The sequence below is a fragment of the Myotis lucifugus genome, unplaced genomic scaffold, assembly GCF_000147115.1.
Source record: "Myotis lucifugus unplaced genomic scaffold, Myoluc2.0 scaffold_106, whole genome shotgun sequence".
Lineage (NCBI taxonomy): Eukaryota > Metazoa > Chordata > Mammalia > Chiroptera > Vespertilionidae > Myotis > Myotis lucifugus.
The window spans coordinates 495,064-518,335 of record NW_005871154.1 but is presented as its reverse complement, the minus strand read 5'-3'; the positions used below and the strand labels follow the sequence as shown (position 1 = coordinate 518,335).

The 23,272-nt window shown below is 40.7% G+C and overlaps 1 protein-coding gene and 3 non-coding genes across 4 annotated transcripts; all 4 read right to left on the bottom strand.

The window, feature by feature from the left end:
* Positions 1-1,579: 1,579 nt before the first annotated feature.
* LOC111826867 lies at positions 1,580-1,686 on the bottom strand. Its single transcript, XR_002830295.1, has one exon. It is a non-coding gene; the product is annotated as a U6 spliceosomal RNA (small nuclear RNA).
* Positions 1,687-12,751: 11,065 nt separating this feature from the next.
* Positions 12,752-12,857, bottom strand: LOC111826861. The gene has a single exon (XR_002830289.1). It is a non-coding gene; the product is annotated as a U6 spliceosomal RNA (small nuclear RNA).
* Positions 12,858-14,212: 1,355 nt separating this feature from the next.
* LOC102429506 (V-type proton ATPase 16 kDa proteolipid subunit-like) lies at positions 14,213-15,113 on the bottom strand. The gene has a single exon (XM_014459303.2). It carries the CDS (start codon positions 15,072-15,074, stop codon positions 14,745-14,747), a length of 330 nt encoding a protein of 109 aa, XP_014314789.1. The 5' UTR covers positions 15,075-15,113; the 3' UTR covers positions 14,213-14,744.
* Positions 15,114-19,459: 4,346 nt separating this feature from the next.
* Positions 19,460-19,565, bottom strand: LOC111826862. Its single transcript, XR_002830290.1, has one exon. It is a non-coding gene; the product is annotated as a U6 spliceosomal RNA (small nuclear RNA).
* Positions 19,566-23,272: the final 3,707 nt, after the last annotated feature.

The window sequence follows — 23,272 nt, the reverse complement described above, 5'->3', positions numbered from 1 at the left end:
CTGTCCTCTGAAGAGATAAAGCATCTGAAGAGGCGGTAACATATTTCCCTGAAAAATGTTCACCTGAAACCAAGTTCTGTTAGAGCTTGAAGGTGCTGCCTTCAGGGGGTTTCTACCAGCATAATGAGAAAGCCAAGTTGATAAGTAGCTTAAGGCTGGGTCTGTTCTGGATCTTCCAGTCAGCATGGCTCCTATCAGCTGAACATCAGATGACCAGGTGAGCCTGATGGGGGCTGCTTTTCATAACTGGCTGTTTACAACTTTCTCTAATGCCCCAAGAGTCCTGAAAGCAATTTGGTAACTTGTTCACCTTCTGCTAGAAACACTCGCCAACTCTTCCCTCTAATCATACTGATGTCAACTAGAATTCATCAGTGGTTGCTAATAGCAAAGTCAGGCAGCTCTGCTCAGGATGTGGAGGTGCCAAACTGTGAAAGGAGCCTTGCACTGGTCATGTTAAAATCCTTGTTGTAGTTCAAATGGCTGTGTTGCTGCTTCTGCCCTGGGTTCTCACAGCATCCCCACTCTGTCCCCACCCTGCCATGGAAGTCAACTGAAGGTCCCTTTTTAGTGAACTCAAATCTAAGAGAAACTCTAAGCATTACATTACAGAGCATTAGTGTTCTTTGGAAATAGCTTTTGGTCCTTCTGTTTTTTATTTCTAAAGTGTCTGATTTTTGAAATGTTAGTATTTTTTTTTAGCCTAACAAATAATACCTTTTTTTAAACAGCCTATTAGATTTTCACTTTTTACATTTTTATCTTTACATGTTGTTGTAGTTACTCTGCTACCTAGAAAAACTTAGTTAGGATGGCTTACTGTCTGTATTTATTATTTGAAGAAGGAATAAGATTGCAGGGCCCAGGTTTTAGAATTTTAAAATGCTATGTGACGCAATCACACATCCAGGAATTAATATTGCAAGGGAAGGTTGGACAAGTCCCTGTAAGGGACAGCACCATGTAATAGACTGCCCACATAATACTTGATATGAACTAAAAAATGAGAACAGTAGACATTTTGTTCTCTATACCTTATGTAAATGACATGCAACCTATTGAGAAATGTTTGAGGCATTTCCCAAAATTAACTTATTAAATGTCCTCATATACATGTGTACATGTATCTTTTTAAAAATATATATTTTATTGATTTTTCACACAGAGGAAGGGAGAGGGATAGAGTTGGAAACATTGATCAGCTGCCTCCTGCACACCAACTACTGGGAATGTACCTGCAACTAAGGTACATGCCCTTGACCTGAATCAAACCTGGGATCCTTTAGTCCCCAGGCCAACAGTCTGTCCATTGAGCCAAACTGATTAGGGCCATGTATCTTAATAGGATATGCACTATTCGCTTTCTTTTCCTTGGTCTGCTCAGGAAACAGTGCCTGAAGTGCCATTGCTGATCAATGAACCTTGGGTTAATTTACATTTCTATAAACTGCTTAAGAGGGAAGCTACTTCAACTCTTTATAGTATATGTGGGCTTTGATGGCTTTTATTATTTGTTTTTCAATAGTTATTAAAAGGTGAGACTATTTATTTATTTATTTATTTATTTATTTATTTATTTAAAAACATGGAATGCTTCACAAATTGGCATGTCATCCTTGGGCAGGGGCCATTCTCATCTTTTCTGTATCATTCCTATTTTAGAATATGTGCTGCCAAAGCTAGCACAAAGTGAGTTTTATTAAGATTTTTAATTTTCATGTTCCTTTTTAGAGTGAGAATGTGTAAGCCCTTTGATCCTCAATCTGAGCAGGAGTATGTGGCCCTTAGGGAGGTGATGATCAAAGCTGAATATCAGAAGTTGCATCTAATTCTCTTTGAGAAGGAGGGCCTCCATGTGGATACAATGGAGAGAGAAGGAGAGGAGATCTTCCAAGAACTGCAGGAAAGCAAAGTCAGAATGACCCAACAGACAGAAACCCTCAAAGAGATGTTTAGAGAACAGATGGACATGTGCCACAAGCCAGATGTGGAGATGCTCCAGGTGAGAGGGCAGGGTCCATCAAGAGACAGGAATCCTTTTCCAGACAATATGGCTATGATGCCTGCATACACCATTACCCTCAGCTAAGTGATTCTGCTCCTGGACTCCCATCATGGTGTCCATCCAGTCAGGCACTTATTTTGTTGTATCCTGGTAATCTTTGGGAGCTCTTTGCCTAAGTAGCTGACATAGAATAAGGTGATTTCAGTGTAATCCGAAGCCCCACCTCCACAGACAGATTCTCCAAATTCAGTCAATCTCTCAGCATGGCAACATTAACTTTGCTGTTACAATTTTCTGTTTACATTCACCTAATCTACTGTCACTCTCTGTTACTGCCATAAAAGCAAGTGGCTAAAGACATTGAGGTTTTGACCCTTGCCTAGGCATGATTTCTAGAATTTGGCAATCAATTTTAAAGCGTTCTCTGTTTTTCATTGGATGCCCTGTTTTACTTTCATTGTTATGAATGGTCATATCTCTCCTTGGGAATAACACTTGGAAATAAGTGACATTGGAAACCTAGATGTGGTTGCACTAGGTCTCTGCCTGACCTTAATCCATACTCAGAACACCTTGAGGAAGCTCTGTGTGTTTTAGTTTAAGTGCTGTTATTAATTAAGATGGCCTCTGGTTGTTCCTTAAAGGCGAATAGGAAAAGGCACATTATTAAAACAAACTCGAGAAAAATATAAAAGGACACACTTTGCATGTTTACTTTCTTTTTCTGTTTGTTTTGCAGGATTTGGGAACTGTGTTGGAAAGGTGAGCTTACACTAATTCTTTCTGAGAAAGTCATTCTCTTCTGGATGAGGGAGCTGTACATGTTTTGAGCTAGAAACCTTGTCCTCTGTAGGTATTTCCTGTTTTCTTTCCAAAGTGGCCCTGAGGCCTTCTGGTCTCAGAAGTTTCCTTTCCATGTGCCTGAATTCATATGTACCTGAAAACATCTGATCCCTGAGGTTTCTTCCAGCTCATCACCCTTATCCTCTCCCTATTTAGCACAATAAACATCACAGGAGTGATTCTTAAGGAATCACAGAAAAGTACCTCCACTGCACAGGTGGAAGGTGAAAAGAGCAGGAACAGGAGATTTGCTATGAATGTATGGGGGTTGATTTGTTCCCAGCACTAGCAATGACTCAGCCTGTTCCATCACTGCAGGTCAGACCTCTGGGGAATGACCTCTTGGGGCTCCCTAAGAAGTTAGACCTTCAGGAGCAGGCTGCCAGGCAGGAGTTAGGTTTCCTTGCTTGAGAGGAAAAAAACGGGAGAGCTGTCTGGCTCTGTGGACTCTCCCCTTTCAGACACTGAATGTCTCATTGGTGACGACTCTGAGACTCAAGTCCCAAAGGCTCTGCCTATATGTTCTGCTCCCTGTCAGAGACCCAGCGGTTTGCATTCTCTGGGGTGGAGTAGATGGAGGAACTGATTGGCAATCATTTTAGAAATACAATAATATCTGAGGAGAATGGGGAATTTGACATGTGATATAATTGATACATTTAGAAAAAAATTAGGTAACATTTCTTATATCCCCAAGAGGGTAGACTATCATGTATACCCCATTAGCTCAGAGTGGGAGGATCCTGATCAAATATCCTGGTTGAAAAGCTATTATATTTAGATTGGTTGTGTGACTAACCTTTGCCTCAAAATGCCACTGATGTCTTTGTTTATAGGACTGAATTGGTGCAGAATCAAAAGCCTCATCCAGAGAATCCTGAGCTCACCTCCTGGTGCTGCACTGGACTCCCAGACATGCTGAACAGGTTCAGAGGTAAGAGCTTGCCCTGTGGCATTAGGCCTCAATTTATTTGTGGTTCTTAGGTTTATAGGTTCTTTTTCTATTTTAATTTTATCTTTTCTGTCATGAAGGCAGTCCATCACTTTCCAAAATTAGTATCTTCCTCCCTTGTGGATTAACATCACAATGAACTTTGCAACTTATTGAAAATACAAAGCAAGATACATATTGTTATAGATGTTTGGTATACACTGTGTTTCTAAACACTATTTCAGTTATGGTTTCCTACATTATGGATTCCAGGGAGGTCTCAGAGCATCATCTCCCCCATGTCATCTATAAAAGGGACATAAAACTGCTTTAACTGATGTGAGAAGTCAGCTCCAATAACCGCTTAATTTTATCTTCCTTTGTGAAACATATTTATTTCTCTGAACATGAAACTTTCAGTATAATTTCATAAAAATGCTCATTTTCAAGGAATACTCATCTCTTTTGTTCTGTCCCCTAGCATTAGCTACAGCTTGTAGCTTGCTTTTCTACACAACTCTTCACATTATTCAAAACTTATCACATAATACAATTAAAGTTGGTAAGTGATAATTCATCAAAAAAAGCTAAACAGAAAATGTTACCAGTGTAAAAAATGCAGAGGAAGGTGAAGATAAAGAGAGAGGGGAATAAAAGAATGAAGACAGATAGAGAAAATGGAAAGAACAGATCACAGGTATCATAGAGTTTTGGGGGTTTGTACCTGATTCTGGGCTTTCTGTCTTTTTCAAATTGATACAATTAAACACACACACACACACACACACACACACACACACACACACACACACAAACACACACACATGAATACAGAATGAAAACCAGGCTGCAGCCCGGCCCAGCTGTGACCTGCTGGCTGACATGTGTGCTTCCACTCTCTGCTGGGGCCTCCGCACCATGGCCACCACCAAGCAGTTCAGATGCTCCTGCAAGTGGAGCAGGGGGAAGGGACACCCTTCCAGGTGCTCAGACACATCACCCAGTGCTCCTCCTGGGTCCACTCTGAGTCCCTGAAGAGCCTGAAGGCACTTCACCAGGAACGGGCGCCAGTGGAAGTGAGGTTTGGTCACAGATGCAGAGAGCATATTCCTCACGTTCAGTGTGTGTTGCAGAACCTGCTTTGTGTCAGTCAGGGGGGCCTTGGAGGCCAGGCTGAGATCTTGATACTGGGTGGCCTTCTTACCAAAAGGATGTGTTTGAGATGACCCTGAACTTGGCTTACTAACACAGCCAACTCAGTGTGCAAAGCTGAGAGAACAATGCTGTCCAGGAGACAGAGGCCCAGAGCTCCCCTGCCTGCTGTCTGGGAGACAGCAACCCAGAGAGTTCCCAAGCACTACCCAGGCCAGGTTCCCTGGTTATGAGGGCATTTATGGGGCCTGGAGTGAGAACCAGGCAAGGTTCAAGTGGAAACCCCTATCTAGAGCCCTATTGTTCTCAGTCCTGCCTCTGCAGCACAAACTGGGAAAGGATGCTGTGGGTTGTTCTGGTTCTGGTCCTGAATTCTATCCCTACCAGGATCAGCAAGTTGGGATCTGGTAGTGATTTTGGGGTGTTCTTCCAAAGACTCGGAGTTGCTTTAGGCAAAGCGCAGTGTACTAAAAAGTGGGTAAGTCTGTCCATAAGCACTTCAGCATCATTTAGAATATAATTTAGTTAAACAAATCATTCTGAATCAAGAAAAGTGACTAGACCCTAACCTTTAGTCACTAGTGGAATAGAGGAATTTGAATCAGATGGATGATGTCTCAATAGTTAAGATGGTGCTCCTACTGGGGAACAGTTCCTGAATCTGGTTCCCTGAGCCTTGTAACCTGAACTTCCATGTACTCCCTTATATACATCTTCCCTTTCATTTAATAGTATTTCATTCACTGAGCTATTCAAACTAGAATTGTATGAATTGTCTTTGGTTCCTCTCAACCCTTTGTCATTCAAAACCAATCTCATATCAAAATCTGCAAACATTTGACTTTGTATTTGGCGACATCTCCAATCAGTGGACATGAAAGTTATCATAACCAATGGCATAATACAAGTCTTACTTTTTTATTGTTGATGCTGATAATCATAATGATAATTTTATAGCTTTTACTTTTGAGAAAGTAACATAGGCATAAACTTCATAAAATGTCACACAGAACTAGAAGAATTGATAGTGAAAAACCATCGGTCCTCTATCCAACTTACCCACCTTTGATTCTGTTCAGCAGACTAAAGTGCTTTCAACTGATCAGTTCTATGTATCACCCGATTACCTCTGACTAGGGAAAATAGGCATTCAGTTTTCTCACATGGCTTCTTCTCTTAACCTCCAAATACTTAACCTGCATCCCATTTTCTCGGTTTATAGCTGCGCTACACTTGTGGATTACAACACTTATACTGTTTTCCTCCATGTACCCACAAGCCATTTACCACACACTCTTCATCTATTCAAACACATCAGGCGATGTGTCAGATTTCATTATCCCTCAGGGAGCTGTTCTCTGGCTCCCCTGGGTTCTCTGGTTCTGCTGCCCAGGGCACAGCTCCTGCCTGTGAAATTTCCCTTCACAGAGAAATCTGAGGGTACCTTCATTTATCTCCTCTATTTCATCTTCTGTTCTCCAGATTTTGTTTCCTCCTCTTTCTTGTATACGCTCTACTTGTTCCTTCGGGAACTTTTTGAAAAAGGTGTATGAAAGCTAAAGACCATGCATTTCTGAAAACGTTATCTATGCCACACACAATTCTTCCATAGTTTGGCTGGGCATCAACTTTTGGTTGAAGATTCTGTACCCTCAGAAATTTGAATTCATGGCTTCATTGTTTTCCAGCCTTCAGCATTGCTGTTGAGATTTTGGGCCATTTGATCCCAGTTCCTTTGTCTCTGATATTTTTTAAAAGCTGATTTTTAGTATCTTCTCTTTTTTTCTTAGAGAGTGGAAGGGGGAAAGTTGGGAGAAGAGAGACAGAGACAGAAAAACATTGATGTGAGAGAGACACTGTAATTTTAAATTTATACTGAATAGCTCTCAAATGCTTGTATTCACCAGTCACCAGGAATAAACAAATGCTCACAGCTGGGGGGTGGCTCTCTGTATGTAAAAATCAGCCAGCAACTTTAAAACTGCTGTAGAAATCAGTTCAGTGACAACAGAAGCAATTAATGCATGGGATGCAGTGTGGTCACGTGGTAATCATTCCTTGATTTCGGGTGGTGCCACTTGGATTCAAGTATGTAGACTATATTTGTAGACATGCAATATTTATTTATGTGGTAAGATTACTACAGTGTTGTATTTTTTGTTGGAACATAAGGCCTATTTTGTAAAATTAGTTCTAAATAACAGTGAATTAATAACAAAAAATAACCTGTAAATCCAATTATAAGCAAATCTTGGTTAAAAGCATTTTAAAATTGACAAGATGTTAATTTTCACATGTGACATAAGGACAGGAACTTTTTGTCTATTACATCCAAAGCCCATTAAATCATTGTGGTCCCCAAAATATAGGGTTTACTGTAGTAAAAACCTGGGACAGATTTTCATATTATATTAACCCTTTAGTACATGGCTTATTGAGGTACTTAAACACTTTCTTTTATTCATTATTGTCCGAATAGTCTCACTAATATTAATAGTAAATATGGCACTGTATTTTATTATAAGCTATCTTACAAGAGATATATTTTATTCTTTGCTCTTTTTGTAGGCAATAAACAAATTGAGCAGCTATCCACTGTATCACAGTGCTTATGAAACGTATGGATTGGTGGAAAAGTGTTATGATCCACCTTTTTACGTATCACCATGCCGTGGGCCAGATGGGAGGAGGGATGGAATATGAGCTAGCCAATTCCATCATGTTCCCTTTCTACTGTTGAGATTATGCTGTAGTTTTAAGACAGTATGCTGACAAAATCTACAACATTTCAATGAAAAATCCACAGGAAATGAAAACATACAGTGTGTCCTTTGGCATGCTACACATTTTCAGAATTCATTTTCTGTGCGTTTCTGTGAATCTCTAAAATATGATGACCTACCTGAGGTCCATTTTTATTCATTGCTGTTCGATATGATCAAATATTTTCTTCATGTCTATATTTTTTAAGGTAGAATTTTGTGGGTGAACATCTATGTTCTCTTAAACACCTTATGATCACACAAATATCAAATCCTTGGGTATCAAGGCAAATTACATAGAAAGAGCCCTGCATCTAAAGGTTGCTGGTTTGATTCCCAATCAGGGCACATGCCTGGGGTTCAGGCTCCATCCCAGGTAGCAGACTGTAGAAGATCTATGTTTCCCTCTTTCTCCCCCTCTCCTTCTCTCTAAAAAGCAATAAAAATCTTAAAAACTTCATGGAAATACAAGAATATATGGTCTGAAAATAAGCTAGTGCTCGATAAGGATGTATTTGTAATGAAGGATACATACAAGATCAATGGAGAAAGAAAGACATATTCAAACATAATGTTGTATTAGTTTCTTTAGCAACTGATAAACAAGTGAATTCAAAGTCTCACTTCACACTGCATCCAAACATAAGCAACAGGCGTGGAGGAATTCTTTAGTTAAATTTTAAAAATTGGAAGTAACATTTCAAGTTTAGAAGCCACAGGGAAATGATGATACAACCAGATTTGAGAACAATGCAACGGTTAATTATATGAAAACAAATCATGAAATACAAAGGTAAAAGAGTGGGGAACCTCTTCTGAAGTCCCTGAGGGACAGGCTGTCTCCTCACTAATGTCAGAGGATGGGAGAGGGGGGAGCTCACATTGTCATAAGTGTTCCTGCTCCTCCCCGCCCCCCTCACCAAAGACAGTTCCTCTTTTTCCTGTTTTTTTCCACATTTCATCAAATGTAAAGGGAGCAATATAACCATTATAAAAAATATATATTTTTTAAATTAATAAAAAACCCAAAAGCTCAAAGTTGGAAATACTGCTGGTCTTGTCCATTGCCAAGATAAACAAATCTAAAAGAGGATGCCACCAGTATAGAAACAGATATTAAAAATATTCAAATTCAATAATAATTAAAAAATACAAATAAAAATAATGTTCTATTCTATTATGTGCATATCAAATTAGAAACTATGTTTTTAAACAGATATTTGTATTGATTTTAGAGATGAAGGGAGAGAGAGAGAGAGAGAGAGAAACATCAATGATGAGAGAGAATCATTGATTGGCTGCCTCCTGCATGCCCTCTTCTGGGGATCAAGATCACAACTCAGGAATGTGCCCTTGACTGGAATTGAACCCAAACCCTGCAGTCTACAGGCTGATCCTCTAACTGAGTCAAACCAATTAGGGCTAAATTCTGAATGTTAACTCTAGAAACCCAAGAATTCAATTTGAAAGGCTTTAGAAAGAATTCCTTATGAAGGTGCTACTATTATGTTCTTTGTTAGACTGGTAATTAGAGCACCTTTGATATCATGTCATTATTTCACCCCTGACTCAGTTGCCTGTATAATTGGTCAGCAGTAGCACATGAAATTGTGGATAGATGAGAGTCTCATACTCATATTAATCTAAATGTAGTAAATAGCACCGTTTTCCCATTTAATGAAATGCAGTTTCTTTTACCATTCATGGGAGCATTAAGCCTTTAGATTCCCATTTGTCCCCAGACAAAAAAGAGCCACTCAAGTGCCTTTGTCTTATCACCTTTGAGTATTTGTCAGGAGCTAAAACACTGGCTGCAGTATCACCATAGGACTCCTTATCCGGATGCCTGTAAGAAGGTGTCAGAAGGTTCTTTACTCTGTTCTTTCATGTCTTAAATTCACTTGACTAATCACAGGTAGGGAGAAAGAAATGGGGTAATAATTTTGCAACTCACAATAATTTTGCACCCAAATAGGCTAAGATTGTTAGTGTAAGGCAAGGCAGAAGTGTGAGTGAGCCAGCAGTCTGCTCCGAGGAGGCCTTACAGCTCTGAAGTCCTGACAAAAGCCATCTCAGCGGCCCTGTGTCTCTGTATCTCCAGCCAGGTGCGGCACTGCCCCATGAGCCAAGCTCACAGGAAGGTCACCAGGCTCTGGCAGTCCTTGGCAATGGTCGCACCCCACTCCTTCAGTGCCCACGTGTGGCACGGCAGCAGTTTCTCCAGCAGGAACCCCATGGATGTTCAGGAGTGCCAGCAATGTTTCCTAGTTGGGGTCTGGTCAGTGTTGAAATAGCTCCTGCGTGGCCTTTTATAATTAATTAATATTATGTGTATTCAATATGGAAGGTAATGCACTATGTGCTTTAGATGAATTATTTCATGTAATTATAAGGACTTTCCAACCCAAAATTAAAAATCTCTAATATGTGGTTATGCAAGCCATATGAGGTTTTTTTGTTGTCACTTTCATTATTTCTCTTTTATGAGGAAACTAAGGATTAGTGTAGTTTGCTTTGGTAAGCCTTAGATCACGTCATTCTTCCTGTTAGGTCTGGTCAAATAAGTGAATCCATACCCCTCCCCCGGGAACAGACTTATCAGGCCATTTCACTATGGACATTCCCTTTTGCTGAGACCATACTTTACTTGTTGAGCTCACATTCCCTTATTCCTCCCCTCAGACCTGCACAGAGAATTCTCCGCCCAGAAAAAGCCCACCCAAAGTCCTTTAAAAACTGCCATCTCCTGTCATTGGGTGCTGGAGCCATCCAGACTCAGCCACCTATTGTGCAGATGATTCAGTAAATTCATAATCCCTTACCATTCTGACCTCGTGAGTTCCTCCCACTACTCCCCCCAACAACTACCCTTTCACCCCCTGCCTAACCTCCTCAGCCTTCCCTCTTAGGTTTGATAGTCTGTTCCATGCTTCTGTGTCTCTAGACCTGTCTTTGTTAATCTGTTTATGTTGTTCATTATATTCCACAAATGAGTGAGATCATGTGATACTGATCTTTCTCTGACTGGCTTATTTCCTTTAGCATTATGCTCTCCAGGTTCATCCATGCTGTTGCAGATGGTAAGAGTTCTTTCTATTTTAAGCAGCATAGTATTCCATTATGTAGATGTACCATGGTTTTCTAATCCAATCATCTGCTGCTGGGAACTAGGCTGTTTCCAAATCTTAGCTATTGTAAATTGTGCTGCTATGAACATAATGCTGCTTATATTATTTTTGATTGGTGTTTCATGTTTCTTGGGATATATTCCTAAGAGTGGGATTACTGGAGTTTCTTCAAACAAATTAAAAATTGAACTCCCATTTGACCCAGGAAAACCTCTGAAATATTGTAAATGGAATCCCAAGTGTCCTAATGAGCAGTACGTGCATCCCAGCCCTATTGGGAACTGTGGTAGGGGTTACTGTCCTCTGAAGAGATAAAGCATCTGAAGAGGCGGTAACATATTTCCCAGAAAAATGTTCACCTGAAACCCACTTCTGATAGAACTTGAAGCTGCTGCCTTCAGGCAGTTGCTACCAGCATAATGAGAAAGCCAAGTTGATAACTGGCTTAGGGCTGGGTCTGTTCTGGATGTTCCAGACAGCGTGGCTCCTATTAGCTGAACATCAGATGACCAGGTGAGCCTGATGGGGGCAGCTTTTCATAACTGGCTGTTCACATCGCTCTCTACATGCCCAAAGAGTCCTGAAAGCAATTTGGTAACTTGTTCACCTTCTGCTAGAAACACTTGCCAACTCTTCCCTCTAATCATACTGATGTCAACTAGAATTCATCAGTGGTTGCTAATAGCAAAGTCAGGCAGCTCTGCTCAGGATGTGGAGGTGCCAAACTGTGAAAGGAGCCTTGCACTGGTCATGTTAAAATCCTTGTTGTAGTTCAAATGGCTGTGTTGCTGCTTCTGCCCTGGGTTCTCACAGCATCCCCACTCTGTCCCCACCCTGCCGTGGGAAGTCAAATGAAGGTCCCTTTTTAGTGAACTGAAATCTAAGGGAAACTCTACTAAGCATTACATTACAGAGCATTAGTGTTCTTTGGAAATAGCTTTTGGTCCTTCTGTTTTTTATTTCCAAAGTGTCTGATATTTGAAATACTACTTTTTTTTTTGGCCTAACAAATAATACCTTTTTTTCAAGATCCTATTAGATTTTCACTTATTATATTTTTATTTTTACATGTTGCTGTAGTTAGTCTGCTACCTAGAAAAACTTAGTTACGATGGTTTACTGTCTGTATTTATTATTTGAAGAAGGAAGAAGATTGCAGGGCCCAGGTTTTAGAATTTTAAAATTCTATGTGACACAATCACACAACCAGGAATTAATATTGCAAGGGAAGGGTGGACAAGTCCCTGTAAGGGACAGCACCATGTAATAGACTGACCAAATAATACTTAATATGTTCTAAAATGAGAACAGTAGACATTTCATTCTCTATTCCTTATGTAAATGACTTGCAACCTATTGAGAAGTGTTTGAGGCATATCCCCAATTTAACTTTTTAAATGTCCTCATATACATATGTACATGTATTTTTAAAAAATATATATATATTATGGATTTTTTATAGAGATGAAGTGAGAGGGATAGAGAGTTGGAAACACTGATGAGATAGAATCGTCAATCAGCTGCCTCCTGCACACCAACTACTGGGAATGTACCTGCAACCAAGGTACTTACCCTTGACCTGAAGCAAACCTGAGATCCTTTAGTCCCCAGGCCAACACTCTATCCACTGAGCCAAACCGATTAGGGCCATGTATCTTAATAGGATATGCCCTATTCCCTTTCTTTTTCTTGGTCTCCTCAGCAAACAGTGCCTGAAGTGCCATTGCTGATCAATGAACCTTGGGTTAATTTACATTTCTATAACCTGATTAAGAGGGCAGCTGCTTCAACTCTTTCTAGAATATGTGGGTTTTGATGGCTTTGATGGCTTTTATTATTTGTTTTTCAATAGTTTTTAAAACGTGAGATTCAATTAATTAATTAATTAATCAATCAATCATTATTTATTTATTTATTTATTTATTTATTTGAAAACATGGAATGCTTCACGAATTTGCATGTCTTCCTTGCCAAGGGCCATGCTCATCTTCTTTATTTAGTTCCAATTTCAGTATACGTGCTGCTAAAGGGAGCACAAGATGGGTTTTATTTAGATTTTTACTTTTCATGTTTCTTGCAAGGTTAGATTACTTTCATAAAATCGAGCTAAATTCTCAAAGATTTGATCATTTAGGGAAACAACTTACATGGCCGGGGCATCACTGATTTCCTAACTTGTGATAGGTGGCAACAAAATACAAATAACATGGCACCTCTGTTAAAAATGATTTTCTACAGCATCCATAAGATGGTCACTACAGTTAATTACACTGTAATCCATATTTGAAAGTTTCATGAATCTCATTTCAAAACACATTTACAGTCTTTCAGGCTGTTAGCCCCCATCACAGTTTTCTATAAGTTCTAGACTTATTGATTTCAGAGAGGAAGGGAGAAAGAAAGAGAAGTATCAATCATGAGAGGAAATCATTCATCAGCTTCCTTCCTTATATCCCCTGCAGGGGATTCATCCCTAAAGCTCAGTATGAGTCCTGACCTGGGATTGAACCTGACCTCCTGGTTAATAGGTGGACACCCAACCCTTGAGTCACATCAGGTGGGCTAGTCTGGGACCTAGTAGATAGCTTGATTTAACTGGAAAAGGGACCAGGAACTTGAGGTCAGACTGTACAGAAGGACTTATAAATAATCAAGACACTGTGAGTATGAGACAAAATGTTTCTCAAATATTTTCTTGATAAGACTAAGGAAAAAATGGAAGTTTGACAATCTTTTTAGAGTGAGAATGTGTAAGCCCTTTGATCCTCTACCTGTGCAGGACTATGTGGCCCTTAGGGAGGTGATGATCAAAGCTGAATATCAGAAGTTGCATCTATTTCTCTGTGAGGAGGAGCGCCTCTAAGTTGATACATTGGAGAGAGAAGCAGAGGAGATATTCCAACAACTGTAGGAAAGCAAAGTCAGAATGACCCAACAGACAGAAAGCCTAAAAGAGATGTTTAAAGAGCAGATGGCCATGTGCCACAAGCCAGATGTGGAGATGTTCCAGGTGAGTGGGCAGGGTCCATCAAGAGACAGGAATCCTTTTCTGAATAATGTGGCTATGATGCCTGCATACACCATTACCCTCAGCTAAGTGATTCTGCTCCTGGACTCCCATCATGGTGTCCATCCATTCAGGCACTAATTTTCTTGTATCCTGGCAATCTTGGAAGCTCTTTGCCTAAGTAGCTGACATAGAATAAGGTGATTTCAGTGTAATCTGAAGCACCACCTCCACAGACAGATTGTCCAAATTCAGTCAACCTCTCAGCTTGGCAATATTCACTTTTTTTTTCCAGTCACATCCGAGAATTTTATTGGACATGGCTCTGGGCCTCGCAGGCCCAGCTCATGGCCCCGCAGCTAGGGCTGGAGGACAGTGGTTCCATACAAAAGATCTCAGGGCACAGGGTAACCCCACAAAGCGACACTCTAAAGATTATTATAGTTGGGAGACTGTAGGGCTGCTCCACAGACGTGCGAACAGGCCAAATCTTTATGGATAAACATCCAGTGAAAACGACAACTCGAATTCATCCCTATACACAGAGCACTCTAGGGCAGGTAAGTGGGTGTGGGTGGCTAGAAGCCACCATCCTCACTGGTCAGGGGACCTGGAAGGGTGATGATGAGTGGGCCCTGATGTCCACGGCACGGGGCGGGTGGGGGCAACAGACAATGGGCACTAGGACACTGCCCATTTACAAGACCAACTACTTGGGGGTAGAGGGGGGCAGCTGCCCCGTGCATGCGTATCAGGCTGTTCATTCTGGAATGAGGAGGGGGTGGTCTTTACATCATATCCTGTGGCTGGTGGGCTTTGAGAGGAGCTACTTTGTGGAGAGGATGAGGGCGATGATGAGACCGTAGAGACCCACCACCTCTGCGAAAATGAGGATCAAGATCATGCCCACGAATAGTCAGGGCTGCTGGGCAGTGCCCCGCACACCGGCGTCACCCACAATGCCAATGGCAAAGCCAGCTGCCAGCCCACTGAGGCCCACACTCAGACCAGCGCCCAGTTGGAGGAAACCCCTGTAGAGACTGATGCCTTCATTCAGGGAGTTGGCGATAAGGACTGCCACCACCAGGCCATAGATGGCAATAATGCCAGCCATGACCACTGGGATAATGGACTTCATGATCAGCTCTGGTCGCATGACAGACATGGCCGCGATGCCAGTGCCACTCTTAGCGGTACCATAGGCAGCACCCAAGGCGCTGAAGATCTTGGCGGCCGAGGCGCCCATGACCGCGAAAAAGGAGGCGTACTCGGGGCCACTGCTCTAGACCTCAGACATGTCTGCCGGTGGAGAGGGGGCGAGCTCAGCAGGCCAAGGCAGGGGCGAGGACAGGTGGGGCGAGGCGCGCAGGCAGCTGGCAGGGGGCACGAGGCAAGCAGAAGGACCCAGCAGCAAGACTCGGTAATATTAACTTTGCTGTTACAATTTTCTGTTTACATTCACCTAATCTACTGTCACTCTCTGTTACTGCCATAAAAGCAACTGGCTAAAGACATTGAGGTTTTGACCCTTGCCTAACCATGATTTCTAGAATTTGGCAATCAATTTTAAAGCTCTCTCTGTTTTTAATTTGATGCCCTGTTTTGCTTTCATTGTTATAAATGGTCATATCTCTCCTTGGGAATAACACCTGGAAATTAGTTACATTGGAAACCTAGATCTCATTGCATCATTCCCTTCTCTGCCTGACCTTCTGCCATGCTCAGAACACCTTGAGGAAGCTCTGTGTGTTTTAGTTTAAGTGCTATTATTAAGATGGCCTCTGGTTGTTCCTTAAAGGGGAATAGGAAAAGGACATTATTAAAAGAAACTCGAGAAAATATATAAAAGGACACACTTTGCAATTTTACTTTCTTTTTCTGTTTGTTTTGCAGGATTAGGGAACTGTGTTGGAAAGGTGAGCTTACACTAATTCTTTCTGAGAAAGTCATTCTCTTCTGGATGAGGGAGCTGTACATGTTTTGAGCTAGAAACCTTGTCCTCAGTAGGTATCTCCTGTTTTGTTTCAAAAGTGGCCCTGAGGCCTTCTGGTCTCAGAATTTTCCTTTCCGTGTGCCTGAATTCATATGTACCTGAAAACATCTTAACTCTGGGTTTTCTTTCAGCGAGTCACCCTTATCCTCTCCCTATGTAGCACAATAAACATCACAGGAGTGATTCTTAAGGAATCACAGAAAAGGTACCTACACTGCACAGGTGGAAGGTGAAAAGAGTAGAAACAGGAGATTTGCTATGAATGTATGGGGGTTGATTTTGTTCCCAGCACTAGCAATGACTCAGCCTGTTCCATCACTGCAGGTCAGACCTCAGGGGAATGACCTCTTAGTGCCCCCTAAAAAGTTAGACCTTTAGAAGAAGGCTGCCATGCAGGAGTTACATTTCCTTGCTTGAGAAAAAAAGGGGAGAGCTTGTGGACTCTCCCCTTTCAGACACTGAATGTCTCATTGGTGACGACTCTGAGACTCAAGACCCAAAGGCTCTGCCTGGATGTTCTGCTCCCTGTCAGATACCCAAGGGTTTGCATCCCCTGAGATGGAGTAGATGGAGGACCTGATTGTCAATCATTTTAGAAATGCAATAATATCTGAGGAGAATGGGGAAGCTGATATGTGATATAATTTATAAATTTAGAAAAAAAGTAAGGTAACATTTCTTATATCCCTAAGAGAGTAGACTATAATGTATACCCCATTAGCTCAGAGTGGGAGGATCCTGATGAAATATCCCGGGTGAGAAGCTATTATATTTAGAGCGGTTGTGTGACTAACCTTTGTCTCAAAATGCCACTGATGTCATTGTTTATGGGACTGAATTGTTCAGAATCAAAAGCCTTAGCCAGAGAAACCTGAGCTTACCTCATGGTGCTGCACTAAACTCCTAGACATGCTGAACAGTTTCAGAGGTCAGAGCTTGCCCTGTGGCATTAGGCCTCAATTTCTTTGTGATTCTTAGGTTTATAGGTTCTTTTTCTATTTTAATTGTATCTTTTCTGTCATGAAGGCAGTCCATCACTTTCCAAACTCAGTATCTTCTTCCCTTGTGAAGTCACATCACAATGAACTTTGCAACTTATTGAAAATACAAAGCAAGAAAGCGATTTTTATTGATGTTTGGTATACATAGAGGAAGAGAAGAGCAATGAGGTTGACCATGTGGGCACGAGGAGATAGAATATTTAGTACTCAGAGTAGCTATCAATATTATATATTTAATCAGTTACTACACTTTTGATTATTTAAACACGACATGGATAGATGTAAATCTGTTGTATATTGTCAGTGCACAGATCATGCATTTCACTAAGAATATTTATTATTTATGAAATCAGAATGTCCAAAAAGGGACTGAAAATGTTATAAGCAGAATAATCCCTCACCATTCTGGCCTCATGAGTTCCTCCCCCAAAAGCCCTCCGCAACTGCCCCCCCCAACTGCCCCCTCACCCCCTGCCTAACCTCCTCAGCATTCCCTCTTAGGTTTGATGGTCTGCTCCACGCTTCTGTGTTTCTAGACCTATCTTTGTGAATCTGTTTATGTTGTTCATTTTATTCCATAAATGTGTAAGATCACGTGATACTGATCTTTCTCTGACTGGCTTATTTCGTTTAGCATAATGCTCTCCAGGTTCATCCATGCTGCTGTAGATGGTAAGAGTTCTTTCTATTGTGAGCAGCATAGTATTCCATTATGTAGATGTACCATGGTTTTCTAATCCAATCATCTGCTGCTGGGAACTTAGGCTGTTTCCAAATCTTAGCTATTGTAAATTGTGCTGCTATGAACATAGTGGTGCTTATATTCTTTTTGATTGGTGTTTCATGTTTCTTGGGATATATTCCTAATAGTGGGATTACTGGAGTTTCTTCAAACAAATTAAAAATTGAGCTCCCATTTGTCCCAGAAAAACCTCTGAATATTGTAAATGGAATCCCAAGTGTGCTAAAGAGCAGTACGTGCATCGCAGCCCTATTGGGAACTGTGGTAGGGGTTACTGTCGTCTGAAGAGATATAGCATCTGAAGAGGCGGTAACATATTTCCCAGAAAAATGTACACCTGAAACCCAGTTCTGATAAAGCTTGAAGCTGCTGCCTTCAGGGGGTTTCTACCAGCATAATGAGAAAGCCAAGTTGATAACTGGCTTAGGGCTGGGTCTGTTCTGGATGTTCCAGACATCATGGCTCCTATTAGCTGAACATCAGATGACCAGGTGAGCCTGATGGGGGCTGCTTTTCATAACTGGCTGTTTACATCTCTCTCTACATGCCCAAAGAGTCCTGAAAGCAATTTGGTAACTTGTTCACCTTCTGCTAGAAACACTCACCAACTCTTCCCTCTAATCATACTGATGTCAACTAGAATTCATCAGTGGTTGCTAATAGCAAAGTCAGGAGGCTCTGCTCAGGATGTGGAGGTGCCAAACTGTGAAAGGAGCCTTGCACTGGTCATGTTAAAATCCTTGTTGTAGTTCAAATGGCTGTGTTGCTGCTTCTGCCCTGGGTTCTCACAGCATCCCCACTCTGTCCCCACCCTGCCATGGGAAGTCAACTGAAGGTCCCTTTTTAGTGAACTGAAATCTAAGGGAAACTCTAAGCATTACATTACAGAGCATCAGTGTTCTTTAGAAATAGCTTTTGGTCCTTCTGTTTTTTATTTTTAAAGTGTCTGATATTTGAAATACTAGTATTTTTTTGGCCTAACAAATAATACCTTTTTTTCAAGATCCTATTAGATTTTCACTTATTATATTTTTATCTTTACATGTTGTTGTAGTTACTCTGCTACCTAGAAAAACTTAGTTAGGATGGCTTACTGTCTGTATTTATTATTTGAAGAAGGAATATGATTGCAGGGCCCAGGTTTTAGAATTTTAAAATGCTATGTGAGGCAATCACAAATCCAGGGATTAATACTGCAAGGGAAGGTTGGACAAGTCCCTGTAAGGGATAGCACCATGTAATAGACTGACCAAATAATACTTGATATGTTCTAAAATGAGAACAGTAGACATTTCATTCTCTATTCCTTATGTAAATGACTTGCAACCTATTGAGAAGTGTTTGAGGCATATCCCCAATTTAACTTTTTAAATGTCCTCATATACATATGTACATGTAACTTTAAAAAAATATATATTTTATGGATTTTTTATAGAGATGAAGGGAGAGGGATAGAGAGTTGGGAACATGGATGAGATAGAATCATCAATCAGCTGCCTCCTGCACACCAACTACTGGGAATGTACCTGCAACCAAGGTACATGCCCTTGACCAGAAGCAAACCTGAGATCCTTTAGTCCCCAGGCCAACGCTCTATCCACTGAGCCAAACCGATTAGGGCGATGTATCTTAATAGGATATGCACTATTGCCTTTCTTTTCCTTGGTCTCCTCAGCAAACAGTGCCTGAAGTGCTATTGCTGATCAATGAACCTTGGGTTAATTTACATTTCTATAACCTGATTAAGAGGGCTGCTGCTTCAACTCTTTCTAGAATATGTGGGTTTTGATGGCTTTGATGGCTTTTATTATTTGTTTTTCAATAGTTTTTAAAACGTGAGATTCAATTAATTAATTAATTAATCATTATTTATTTATTTATTTATTTATTTATTTGAAAACATGGAATGCTTCCCGAATTTGCATGTCTTCCTTGCCAAGGGCCATGCTCATCTTCTTTATTTAGTTCCAATTTCAGTATACGTGCTGCCAAAGGGAGCGCAAGATGGGTTTTATTTAGATTTTTACTTTTCATATTTCTTGCAAGGTTAGATTACTTTCATAAAATCGAGCTAAATTCTCAAAGATTTGATCATTTAGGGAAACAACTTACATGGCCGGGGCATCACTGATTTCCTAACTTGTGATAGGTGGCAACAAAATACAAATAACATGGCACCTCTGTTAAAAATGATTTTCTACAGCATCCATAAGATGGTCACTACTGTTAATTACACTGTAATCCATATTTGAAAGTTTCATGAATCTCATTTCAAAACACATTTACAGTCTTTCAGGCTGTTAGCCCCCATCACAGTTTTCTATAAGTTCTAGACTTATTGATTTCAGAGAGGAAGGGAGAAAGAAAGAGAAGTATCAATCATGAGAGGAAATCATTCATCAGCTTCTTTCCTTATATCCCCTGCAGGGGATTCATCCCTAAAGCTCAGTATGAGTCCTGACCTGGGATTGAACCTGACCTCCTGGTTAATAGGTGGACACCCAACCCTTGAGTCACATCAGGTGGGCTAGTCTGGGACCTAGTAGATAGCTTGATTTAACTGGAAAAGGGACCAGGAACTTGAGGTCAGACTGTACAGAAGGACTTATAAATAATCAAGACACTGTGAGTATGAGACAAAATGTTTCTCAAATATTTTCTTGATAAGACTAAGGAAAAAATGGAAGTTTGACAATCTTTTTAGAGTGAGAATGTGTAAGCCCTTTGATCCTCTACCTGTGCAGGACTATGTGGCCCTTAGGGAGGTGATGATCAAAGCTGAATATCAGAAGTTGCATCTATTTCTCTGTGAGGAGGAGCGCCTCTAAGTTGATACATTGGAGAGAGAAGCAGAGGAGATATTCCAACAACTGTAGGAAAGCAAAGTCAGAATGACCCAACAGACAGAAAGCCTAAAAGAGATGTTTAAAGAGCAGATGGCCATGTGCCACAAGCCAGATGTGGAGATGTTCCAGGTGAGTGGGCAGGGTCCATCAAGACACAGGAATCCTTTTCCAGACAATGTGGCTATGATGCCTGCATACAGCATTACCCTCAGCTAAGTGATTCTGCTCCTGGACTCCCATCATGGTGTCCATCCATTCAGGCACTTATTTTCTTGTATCCTGGCAATCTTTGGGAGCTCTTTGCCTAAGTAGCTGACATAGGATAAGGTGATTTCAGTTTAATCCAAAGAACCACCTCCACGGATAGATTGTCCAAATTCAGTCAATCTCTCAGCGTGGCAACATTAACTTTGCTGTTACAATTTTCTGTTTACATTCACCTAAGCTACTGTCACTCTCTGTTACTGCCATAAAAGCAACTTGCTAAAGACATTGAGGTTTTGACCCTTGCCTAGGCATGATTTCTAGAATTTGGCAATCAATTTTAAAGCTCTCTCTGTTTTTCATTTGATGCCCTGTTTTACTTTCATTGTTATAAATGGTCATATCGTACCGTGGGAATAACACTTGGAAATTAGTTACATTGGAAACCTAGATCTGGTTGCATCATTCCCTTCTCTGCCTGACCTTCTGCCATGCTCAGAACACCTTGAGGAAGCTCTGTGTGTTTTAGTTTAAGTGCTATTATTAAGATGGCCTCTGGTTGTTCCTTAAAGGGGAATAGGAAAAGGACATTATTAAAAGAAACTCGAGAAAATATATAAAAGGACACACTTTGCAATTTTACTTTCTTTTTCTGTTTGTTTTGCAGGATTAGGGAACTGTGTTGGAAAGGTGAGCTTACACTAATTCTTTCTGAGAAAGTCATTCTCTTCTGGATGAGGGAGCTGTACATGTTTTGAGCTAGAAACCTTGTCCTCAGTAGGTATCTCCTGTTTTGTTTCAAAAGTGGCCCTGAGGCCTTCTGGTCTCAGAATTTTCCTTTCCGTGTGCCTGAATTCATATGTACCTGAAAACATCTTAACTCTGGGTTTTCTTTCAGCGAGTCACCCTTATCCTCTCCCTATGTAGCACAATAAACATCACAGGAGTGATTCTTAAGGAATCACAGAAAAGGTACCTACACTGCACAGGTGGAAGGTGAAAAGAGTAGAAACAGGAGATTTGCTATGAATGTATGGGGGTTGATTTTGTTCCCAGCACTAGCAATGACTCAGTCTGCTCCATCACTCCAGGGCAGACCTCAGGGGAATGACCTCTTGGTGCCCCCTAAAAAGTTAGACCTTTAGAAGCAGGCTGCCAGGCAGGAGTTACATTTCCTTGCTTGAGAAAAAAAAGGGGAGAGCTGTCTGTGTTTGTGGACTCTCCCCTTTCAGACACTGAATGTCTCATTGGTGACGACTTTGAGACTCAAGTCCCAAAGGCTCTGCCTGGATGTTCTGCTCCCTGTCAGATACCCAAGGGTTTGCATCCCCTGAGATGGAGCAGATGGAGGAACTGATTGTCAATCATTTTAGAAATGCAATAATATCTGAGGAGAATGGGGAAGCTGATATGTGATAAATTTATAAATTTAGAAAAAAATTAAGGTAACATTTCTTATATCCCCAAGAGGGTAGACTATCATGTATACCCCATTAGCTCAGAGTGGGAGGATCCTGATGAAATATCCTGAATGAAAAGCTATGATATTTAGAGTGGTTGTGTGACTAACCTTTGCCTCAAAATGCCACTTACATCATTGTTAATAGGACTGAATTGTTCAGAATCAATATCCTCATCTAGAGAATCCTGAGCTCACCTTGTGGTGCTGCACTAAACTGCTAGACATGCTGAACAGTTTCAGAGGTCAGAGCTTGTCCTGTGGCATTAGGCCTCAATTTCTTTGTGATTCTTAGGTTTATAGGTTCTTTTTCTATTTTAATTGTATCTTTTCTGTCATGAAGGCAGTCCATCACTTTCCAAACTCAGTATCTTCTTCCCTTGTAAAGTCACATCACAATGAACTTTGCATCTTATTGAAAATACAAAGCAAGAAAGCTATTTTTATTGATGTTTGGTATACATAGAGGAAGAGAAGAGCAATGAGGTTGACCATGTGGGCACGAGGAGATAGAATATTTAGTACTCAGAGAAGCCATCAATATTATATATTTTATCAGTTACTCCACTTTTGAATGTTTAAATATGACATTGATAGATTTAAATCTGTTGTATAATGTAAGTGCATAGATCATGCATTTCACTAAGAATATTTATTATTTATGAAATCAGAAAGTCCAAAAAGGGACTGAAAATGTTATAAGCAGAATAACCCCTCACCATTCTGGCCTCATGAGTTCCTCACGCAACTACCCCCCGCAACTACCCCCTGAGCCCCTGCCTAACCTCCTCAGCCTTCCCTCTTAGGTTTGATGGTCTGTTCCATGCTTCTGTGTCTCTAGACCTGTCTTTGTTAATCTGTTTATGTTGTTCATTATATTCCACAAATGTGTGAGATCATGTGATACTGGTCTTTCTCTGACTGGCTTATTTCATTTAGCAAAATGCTCTCCAGGTTCATCCATGCTGTTGCAGATGGTAAGAGTTCTTTCTATTGTGAGCAGCATAGTATTCCATTATGTAGATGTACCATGGTTTTCTCATCCACTCATCTGCTGCTGGGAACTTAGGCTGTTCCCAAATCTTAGCTATTGTAAATTGTGCTGCTATGAACATAGTGGTGCTTATATTCTTTTTGATTGGTGTTTCATGTTTCTTGGGATATATTTCTAATAGTGGGATTACTGGAGTTTCTTCAAA

What these genes read in the sequence shown, in the direction of transcription:
- LOC102429506 (XM_014459303.2), bottom strand. Translation starts at nt 15,074, where the DNA reads ATGGGCGCCTCGGCCGCCAAGATCTTCAGCGCCTTGGGTGCTGCCTAT.